Genomic DNA, 10,643 nt, shown 5'->3' with positions numbered 1-10,643 from the left:
CTTAAGCCAGTACATGTCCGGGCCCGTCAGAAGTTTGCTAGAGAGCATTTGGATGATCCAGAGTACTTTTGGGAGAATGTCCTATGGTCTGATGAAACCAAACTGGAACTGTTTGGTAGAAACACAACTTGTCGTGTTTGGAGGAAAAAGAATACTGAGTTGCATCCATCAAACACCATACCTACTGTAAAGCATGGTGGTGGAAACATCATGCTTTGGGGCTGTTTCTCTGCAAAGGGGCCAGGACGACTGATCCGGGTACATGAAAGAATGAATGGGGCCATGTATCGTGAGATTTTGATTGCAAACCTCCTACCATCAGCAAGGGCATTGAAGATGAAACGTGGCTGGGTCTTTCAACATGACAATGATCCAAAGCACACCGCCAGGGCAACGAAGGAGTTGCTTCGTAAGAAGCATTTCAAGGTCCTGGAGTGGCCTAGCCAGTCTCCAGATCTCAACCCTATAGAAAACCTTTGGAGGGAGTTGAAAGTCCGTGTTGCCAAGCGAAAAGCCAAAAACATCACTGCTCTAGAGGAGATCTGCATGGAGGAATGGGCCAACATACCAACAACAGTGTGTGGCAACCTTGTGAAGACTTACAGAAAACGTTTGACCTCTGTCATTGCCAACAAAGGATATATTACAAAGTATTGAGATTAAATTTTGTTTCTGACCAAATACTTATTTTCCACCATAATATGCAAATAAAATGTTAAAAAAACAGACAATGTGATTTTCTGGATTTTTTTTTCTCAGTTTGTCTCCCATAGTTGAGGTCTACCTATGATGTAAATTACAGACGCCTCTCATCTTTTTAAGTGGTGGAACTTGCACTATTGCTGACTGACTAAATACTTTTTTGCCCCACTGTATCAATATATATATATAGTGCACATAAAAATTTATAAAAAAGCAAAACAAATGATTGATGTGAAAACAAAGTATCACATTATAAAACACACACTTAAGGTGCAGGTATGAAGCAAAATTAGTTAGCTTATTAGTGTAACAATGACACACAAAATTTTTTTTTTCTTTTTTTTAAATAAATATATGTGTAGAAAAAACTACTAATTGAAAAAATTGTCAGAGTGCAAAAATACAGACAACCACAAGGGGTCAGTGTATCCCCACTTTGAGTAAGGAAGACCAGAATCACAACATATTGTACGATAAAAAAGTTAAAGCTCCAAACTCAATTAGAAAATAATAAAATAGTAGGATAGAGTGGAACTTACAGGATAGTAGAAAATGTGTCTGATCTCCAGGAATATCGCCCAACACCCGACGTGCGTTTCGGCACGTTGCCTTCCTGACATTTTTTTTGTGTGTCATTGTTACATTATTATTTATTATTGTGGAGTTGGTTCGCCTTTCTAATAATAATTAAAATAAATAATAATTGTTTTAAAATATTCTACACATATATGTATACCTTTACTTGGTCGTATTGCTTTTAAACTGTTATTTAATAAAGATTATGTAATTTTATCATTATTTGTAATCTGGACTTTTTTGGTCGGTTTTCGTGTTCTTGGGGTTGTTGCAAACGCAACATGGTGTCCCATCTCAATTCCAATCAATTTTGCATTGAAACGTCAAATGGCGCTCCTTCCCTTCCAAGCTCTGCCATGTGCTCAAACAGTAGTTTACCCCCACATATGGTGTATCGGCGTACTCAGGACAAATTGTTCAACAACTTTTGGGGTCCATTTTTTTCCTGTTACCCTTAGTAAAATAAAACAAATTGGAGCTGAAGTAAATTTTGTGTGAAAAAAACAATAAATGTTCAATTTTTTTAAAACATTCCAAAAATTCCTGTGAAACACCTGAAGGGTGAATAAACTTTTTTAATGTGGTTTTGAGCACCTTGAGGGGTGCAGTTTTTAGAATGGTGTCACACTTGGTTATTTTCTATCATATAGACCCCTCAAAATGACTTCAAATGTGATGTGGTCCGTAAAAAAAATGGTTAAAAATTGACCAGCAATTTCTCATTTTTACAAAACCCTTATAACTCCCTAACAAAAAAATATGTTGTTTCCAAAATTGTGCTGACGTAAAGTAGACATGTGGAAAATGTTACTTATTAAGTATTTTGTGTGACATAGCTCTGTGATTTAAGGGCATAAAAATTCAAAGTTGGAAAATTGCGAAATTTTCAAAACTTTCGCCAAATTTCTGGTTTTTTTCCACAAATAATCGCAGGTAATATCAAAGAAATTTTACCACTATCATGAAGTACAATATGTCTTGAGAAAACAATGTCAGAATCACCGGGATCCGTTGAAGCGTTCCAGAGTTGTAACCTCATAAAGGGACAGTGGTCAGAATTGTAAAAATTGGCCCGGTCATTAACGTGCAAACCACCCTCGGGGCTTAAGAGGTTAAAGGGGTTGTCCTATACTTGGACAACCCCTTCTGACTCCTCATGTTTAGTCCTGATAAAATAAAAACAATTATACAAACCTCCAAAGCCAGTGCCATTCCTCGGTTGTCGGCACTTACGTTCCCAGGGCTCATGGAAAGTTATTATGTTACTTAAGCCCAGCACCCAAACAGAGCTGGCATCACTGTCCCCACCTTCAGACAAATTTAACATCATAGGAAGGTAGAAGCAGCCCTGGCTTACTGTTAATGTTTAATACATCTGAAGAGGGACAGTGAAGCTGGCACTGATTGTGAGCAGGGCTCATGTGATGTATCAAACTCATTTGAGCTCCGGGAACACGGATCCTGACACCGCTGGAATGGCAACGTCACGGAAGGTGAGTATGAATATTTTTTTTAACGAGCCCAAACAAGAGAAATGACAAGGGTTTGTCCTAGTAGTGGACAACCCCTTTAAGAAGATACAATTTACTGTTAAAACAATTACAACATTCTGAACATGAAAAAGACTTCTCCCCTGTGTAACATCTCTGATGTTTATTAAGAGTTGAATTCCATGTAAAACATTTGCCATGTTAAGAACATAAAAAAGGCTTCTCACTTGCGTGAATTCTATGGTGACTAAGAAGAGATGATTTCTGTACAAAACATTTCCCACATTCTGAACATGAAAAAGGCTTCTCCCCTGTGTGGGTTCTCTGATGGTTATCAAGGTGCTCTTTCCGATTAAAACATTTCCCACAATCTGAACACAAGAAAGGCTTCTCCCCTGTGTGAATTCGTTGGTGATAAAGAAGGGTTGATTTCTGTACAAAACATTTCCCACATTCTGAACACGAAAAAGGCTTCTCCCCTGTGTGGATTCTCTGGTGGATATCAAGATGCACTTTCTGGTTAAAACATTTTCCACATTCTGAACAGGAAAAAGGCTTCTCTCCTGTGTGAGTTCTCTGGTGATTAAAAAAAGCTGTTCTATGGTTAAAACATTTCCCACATTCTGAACATGAAAAAGGCTTCTCCCCTGTGTGAGTTCTCTGATGTCTGATAAAACTTGATTTCTCTGTAAAACATTTTCCACATTCTGAACAGGAAAAAGGCTTCTCCCCTGTGTGGGTTCTTTGGTGTTTAACAGCATCTGATTTATGGTTAAAACATTTCCCACACTTGGAACACGAAAATCTATACTCCGTTGTATAAATCTTTTGATGTGTAATAAAAGAGTTTTCGAGGGGAAAACTATTTCCATATTCTGAACATGAAAATGGCTTCTTTAAATTAAGAGCAGTTTGTTTTTTAATGCTTATTTTGTGACTTTGACTTTCCTTACTAGTCGGTAATGAATCAAAAGACGGAATCTGTTTCAAAGCATCAGATAACAGAGCTTTGCTGTGAAGGGAAGACGGTATAGCTGGAGTATTGGCATTCACTTCAATTGTATCCTGCGGGATCTCAAGATCTTCTAATTTAAAAATTGAAGATATCAGCTGCACCTCTGATCCCCTGGTACAGTCATCTGCTAAGAAAAAGACCAATTATTATTATTATTATTATTATTAATTATAATAATAAATATCCTTGAGTTTCTTACATTTTTACTTAAATTGTCAGTTAAAATTGCAAGTTATGTAAAAAAAAAGAATTATTATTATAACAGAACTAATGGAGCGTGGTGTTCAACTGTTAGTTCATTGTGCCTCTCAAATAAATAAAAATAAAAAGCCACCAAACAATGTTATGTAGGCAAAAATAATAACAATAAATTACACATCTCAAGTCCCCACTCTGGTGCATCATCTGTCAGTGGATAAACAGAGGTTTCCAAATTAATAGTGGCTCAAAGGTTCTTGAAACCAACATGGCTACCATAAACCAATCCAGCAAAATCTGTTCTCCCAAAATCAAATCTCCCCCTCGTTTCAGAACCTTGCAGTGTGCTCAAACCACATTTAGCATCCATGTATTTGGCATTATTATAGTGAGAAGAACCTACTTAACTTAGTGAGTGTCTCATGGAGAACAATCTGGGCACTATGTGTTGGGTAATAAAATGGCATATTTGCAATTTTCACTCCCCAACATCCACTGCATGCTAATTTCTGGAAAGTGGCTGTGGAATTAAAATAGTCACTACTCCTATAGATTCAGTGGAAATTAAAATTAATCACTATATGATTTCTACTGCTGTTTTTTTGCCATTTTGTCATATTAGGGCTTCTGCAAATGGTGTGTCCCATCTCCTCTGGGATCTGCCCCTGTGACATCTGCCTCTGTCACTAGGCACTGCCTTTTTCATTGTGCAGGCGGCGCTGGTGATGGAGGAGACATTGGAATATATATATTGTATATTTGTTTCCTTTTGTGACCGCGGCCCGTTTACTGACTAATCTTGTGTCTTCTGATTTGGTATTTTCTCTGCCCACCTGATTCTGACCCGGCTACCTGACTATTATTCTTCCTATCTTACTCCAAAGAACAGCATGTAACACCATGGCCGAAGCCTGGGGGTCTCTGTGTAAGTCCAGATCCATGTATAGGGGATAAACGTTGATGAGCAAGACAATCCCTGGGATCTGGAAAGGGAGTTGGTGGCGCCAAGCCTGTTCATGGTGGCCATTTTTTTGAGCTGCCAGGTGACCATGAACAGTGACCCAATACATTGTGTCTGCAAACTATTGCAGTAAGATCTGCATTTAAATAGCTAAATGGCGCTCCTTCCCTTCTTAACCCTGTCATGTGCAAAGACAGTAGTGTACAACCGTATATAGGGCATTGTCAGATTTAAGAGAAGTTGGAAAATAATTTGTGCAATCCATTTGTTTCCTATTATCCTTTGTGAAGAATTACAGAGTTATCATCACATAAAGTGACACGTGTCAGATTTGAAAAATGAGCCCTGATTAGGAACACAAAACTGACTGCGGGAAGTGGTTAAATCACAGTATTTTGGGTTCTTATTACTGTAATCAATAATACATCTACTGAAATGATCTAACTCAACAATCTTCATCAGAAAAAAACAAATAACTAGTGGTGAAACCACTTTGGGGTAATTAGAATATGGGGCTCAGTGGTTCTTGGCAATCTAAACTACGGTATTGCAAGGGCCAACATCTTTTGTCAGATTAATTTCTTGAAGAAATATTTGACATTTAAAGATAACTTTTTATAATAAATTGTCTTAAATTTATCTTCGAGAAATACTGTATCATGACACAGGTGTAATGTTTTATGTAGTTTATCGCAATCCCGTTTTAAGTTAGTTGGTTTTAAAAGAAATTGAAAAGTCAGGATAAAGGGAAACTCTGTTGTTATTGTACAGAAATTCACACTTAGCCCTCACTGCACATTTAATGTTGTCGATCATAAAAGTGAAGATTGGCCAGAAAGGCTGGACCTGGTCTGGTAGGGAGAGAAGGTAGATTCATTCAATAAGATATCAGGGTTCTAGGAAGCCAACAGCATCATTACCCTCCGCTTTCTCTTACAGGCCCATCATAATATTTTTCTTCGAGTGATTTTCTAATTTGTCAGCACATACTAGGTAACTGTCAGCATCTTCTAATCTAATGGGGTAGGTGGATCTTCCAGGTTGTAGGTTATATAGAAAAAGACTTTGAATGCCCAAAATTGTTTAAGATGGAGATAGTGATGGGTGAGCACTAAAATGCGAGCACTTTGCTAGGGTCGAGCATACTGTAATTCTCGGGTGCTCGACCCGAGCAACGAGCCTAATGTAAGTCTATGGGAAACTCAAGCATTTTTGCCGCGCCCCCCTGGGGGTCTATAGAGGGTCTATAAACTGCAGAAATCGATGGGAACAGTGCTCAGTGTTGAGCCTGAAGAACTTGCATTGGAGAATGTCAGTGTTGAAGATTAAGACCCGGCAGTGGAGAATGTCAGTGTTGAGGCTAAAAAAAACTTGCAGTGGAGAATTTCAGTGTTGAGGCTGAAGAAACTGCAGTGGAGAATTGCAGTGTTGAGCATACAGACCCAGCAGTGGATCATTGCAGTGTTGAGGCTGAACATCCAGCAGTGGAACATTTCATTGTTGAGCCTGAAGAACCTACATTGGATTATTGCAGTGTTGAGGATGAAGACCTGGCATTAGAGCATTGCAGTGTTGAGGCTAAACACCCGGAAGTGGAGCATTTCAGTGTTGAGCCTGAAGAACTTGCGTTGGAGAGTGTCAATGTTGAGGCTGAAAACCTGGCATTGGAGCATTGCAGTGTTGAGGCTGAACACCCGGCAGTGGAGCATTGCAGTGTTGAGCCTGAAGAATCCACATTGGAGAATTGCAGTGTTGAGGATTAAGACCTGGCAGTGGAGAATGTCAGTGTCGAGGCTGAAAAACTTGCATTGGAGAATTTCAGAGTTGAGGCATTCTGTTCCTGTTTCAGCGAGAGTAGGGAGAGCTGTTGCCGAGATAGGGTCAGAATCGTGGTTTTAGAGTTAGTGTAGGTCTGCAACTCTTACATCCACAACTCCTCAGAAACCAAAAGTTCTTTTTAGGGCTATTGCAGCGCTAGGTAGGCAGGGCACAGCATATGCACATCAGTGCAAGGCCTGCAGGCACTGTATGTGCATCCATTGGTCCCACTGCATCCTTTCCAAAGGTCCATAACTGCCTGCTACTGCAGCTTATTTACTGTCTATATACCTTTTTCTTTCTAAAAATTCCCCCCCCAAAAAAAAAAAAAATATACAGTCTGTTCTGTCAGATTGAGGCCTGTTGAAAAATTATACTTTGTCAGGCATGCGTAGCATAGATGTGTGTGCTACCCTTGTGCCCCCGTTATTATTTTTGGTGTTTTAAATTCACAGAAAAAGGCCTCGTATATCTGCGTGCTCCAAGTTTGGTCATTGGAGGCCGGTGTACTTATTTTTTGGCTGTCTGATAGTCAAATTCTATACAGCACTATTTCGCATAAAAAAAAATTGAAAGGCCACAGATTTGCCAGTGTGGTATTTCTGTTTCAGCCGTCATATATCACTGTGCTCCAAGTTTGGGTATTGGAGGCCGGTGTACTTATTTTCTGGCTGTGTGATACTCGAATTCTATACAGCGCTATTTATCCTAAAAAAAAAAATGAAACGCCACAGATTTGCCAGTGTGGTATTTCTGTTACAGTTGTCATATATCTCTGTGCTAAAAGTTTGGGCATTGGAGGCCGGTGTACTTATTTTTTGGCTGTGTCATACTCAAATTCTATACAGCGCTATTTAGCCTACAAAAAAATTGAAAGGCCACAGATTTGTCAGTTTGGCAAGGGGTGACACAGAAGCAAGGGGTGCTGTCACAAGAAGTGCAATGTTTGGGAAGATGGTGAGGGAGTACCTTGCAGATCGTACAAACGTCCTCCGTAATTCCTCTGTGCCTTTTAATTATTGGGGATCCAAGCTGGACACGTGGCATGGACTGGCTCTCTACGCCTTGGAGGTCCTGGCCTGCCCTGCTGCTAGCGTTCTCTCAGAGAGGGTTTTTAGTGCGGCTAGTGGAATTATAACAGAGAAGCACACCCACCTGTCAAGTGAAAATGATGACAGGCTGACTCTTATAAAAATGAACAAGGGCTGGATTGGGAAAGACTTCTGCACACCACCAAGTGAAAACATCACAACATAACCTCAAATACATTCTCTCTTTTGGGGAGGTGTGCTCTCATGCACCTCTTCACAACCACACATGGGTATACGCTTCCAGATTTGTTCTTATCCTCCTCCTTATCCTCATGCTCCTCATCCAGAACCACGATATCACTAGGGTGAACGTGGTCTGTACGGTGCATTTTGGCCAAGGGGGCTGTGATGGCACTCTTTTATTTTTAAAAAAAGGACAACACATTGGGGAATTGGGCATGACATTACATTGGGCCTACTTCTTAACTCGGTCTCCTGCAATGTGTCCTTTAACTGCCACTAGATCACCAGGGTTAAGGTGCTCTATACTGTTATAGGCCACTGATTTTTTTGGGCTAAGGGGCTGTGATGGCACTATTTTTTTTTTTTTTTAAAAAGGACAACACATTAGGGAATTGGGCATGACATTACATTGGGCCTGCTTCTTAACTCGGTCTCCTGCAATGTGTCCTTTAACTGCCACTAGATCACCAGGGTGAACATGCTCTGTACTGTTATAGGCCACTGATTTTTGGGATAGGGGGCTGTGATGGCACTATTTTATTTTAAAAAAAAAGGACAACACATTGGGGAATTGGACATGACATTTCTTTGGGCCTACTTCTTAACTCGGTCTCCTGCAATGTGTCCTTTAACTGCCACTAGATCACCAGGGTTAACGTGCTCTGTACTGTTATAGGCCACTGATTTTTGGGCGAGGGGGCTGTCATGGCACTAGTTTATTTTTTTTAAAAAGGACAACACATTGGGGAATTGGGTATGACATTACATTAGGCCTACTTCTTAACTAGGTCTCCTGCAATGTGTCCTTTAACTGCCACTAGATCATCAGGGTTAACGTGCTCTGTACTATTATAGGCCACTGATTTTTGGGCTAGGGGGCTGTGATGGCAGTATTTTATTTTTTTTTAGAAAGAACAACACATTGGGGAATTGGGCATGACATTACATTGGGCCTACTTCTTAACTCAGTCTCCTGCAATGTGTCCTTTAACTGCCACTAGATCACCAGGGTGAACGTGCTCTGCACTGTTATAGGCCACTGGTTTTTGGGCTAGGGGGCTGCGATGGCACTATTTTATTTTTTAATAAAAGGACAACACATTGGGGAATTGGGCATGACATTACATTGGGCCTGATTCTTAACTCGGTCTCCTGCAATGTGTCCTTTAACTGCCACTAGATCACCAGGGTGTACGTGCTGTGTACTGATATAGGCCACTTATTTTTTGGGCTAGGGGGCTGTGATGGCACTATTTTATTTTTTTTTAAAAAGGACAACACATTGGGGAATTGGGCATGACATTTCTTTGGGCCTACTTCTTAACTCGGTCTCCTGCAATGTGTCCTTTAACTGCCACTAGATCACCAGGGTGAACGTGCTCTGTACTGATATAGGCCACTGATTTTTGGGCTAGGGGGCTGCAATGGCACTATTTTATTTTTTAAAAAATGGACAACACATTGGGGAATTGGGCATGACATTTCTTTGGGCCTACTTCTGAACTCGGTCTTCTGCAATGTGTCCTTTAACTGCCACTAGATCACCAGGGTGAACGTGCTCTGTACTGTTATAGGCCACTGGTTTTTGGGCTAGGGGGCTGTGATGGCACTATTTTTTTTTTTTTTAAAGAACAACACATTGGGGAATTGGGCATGACATTTCTTTGGGCCTACTTCTTAACTAGGTCTCCTGCAATGTGTCCTTTAACTGCCACTAGATCACCAGGTTATCGTGCTCTGTACTGTTATAGTCCACTGATTTTTGGGTACTGTTAGGCTGTGTGCACATGTTGCAGATTTTTCTCGTTTTTTCGCTATAAAAACGTGAAAAAAACGCATACATTATTCATCCCATCATTTAGAATGCATTCTGCAATTTTTGTGCACATGATGCATTTTTTTTCCGCGAAAGAGACGCATTGCGGTAAAATCGCAGCATGTTCATTAATTTTGCGGATTTCCCACTATATTATTGCATTGGGGACCTCCGGGAAAATCCGCAAAAAAATGCACCAAAAACGCTGTAAAAACGCATGCAGATTTCTTGCAGAAAATGTCCTGTTTTGCTCAGGAAATTTCTGCAAGAAATCCTGAATGTGTGCACATAGCCTTATAGGCCACTGTTTTGGGCCTAGGGGCCTGCGATTGGTGAAACCACAGCCTTGTTGGCAAAGACTTCATAACATTTGTGTACCTTAAAGAGCTCCTTTAAAAAAGCTCCTTTTTGTGCTGCCTGGTTGCTCACATTGGACACAATACACTTCATATAAATTTGATAAAGCAATGCGGTTAGTTTGGCTCTGTAGTTCATTACAAATATTTCTTTGTAGACTACATTATTTTCTCTCCTTGAGAGCCATAACTTTGGCTGCCTCAAATGTACAAATGGCAAATATACAAACGGCAATTTGTAACCAAGATTTAAATACTGTATACAGAATGCATTTAGACAATCACATAGCTGCATTTCTTGTAAAACAAATTTCAGATGTGACAGAGAATGCTCATAGTGACAGAATCTTGATAAATGTTTGTTTATTCACTTCACAAACAGTTCTAAGCCTCTATATGTTTGCTGTTTGTCATAATGTAAAACATTAAGGTTTACT

The 10,643-nt window shown here is 40.0% G+C and overlaps 1 protein-coding gene across 3 annotated transcripts in view; it reads right to left on the bottom strand.

Annotated features, from left to right (window-relative positions):
* Positions 1-884: 884 nt before the first annotated feature.
* The window catches only part of LOC138665265 (oocyte zinc finger protein XlCOF22-like), a 29,451-nt gene continuing 19,692 nt past the window's right edge, over positions 885-10,643 (bottom strand). For 2 of the 3 annotated variants that reach the window (XM_069752586.1, XM_069752587.1), the window contains exon 7: positions 885-3,910. In XM_069752586.1, the coding sequence (XP_069608687.1) occupies positions 2,970-3,910 (941 nt within the window). In that variant the 3' untranslated portion in view covers positions 885-2,969. The remainder of the gene's footprint in view (positions 3,911-10,643) is intronic. The other variant, XM_069752588.1, reaches the window with a different exon arrangement.

The sequence above is a fragment of the Ranitomeya imitator genome, chromosome 2 (assembly GCF_032444005.1).
Source record: "Ranitomeya imitator isolate aRanImi1 chromosome 2, aRanImi1.pri, whole genome shotgun sequence".
NCBI lineage: Eukaryota > Metazoa > Chordata > Amphibia > Anura > Dendrobatidae > Ranitomeya > Ranitomeya imitator.
Note: the sequence above shows the minus strand (reverse complement) of the source record. Positions and strands in the feature narration are given on the sequence as shown.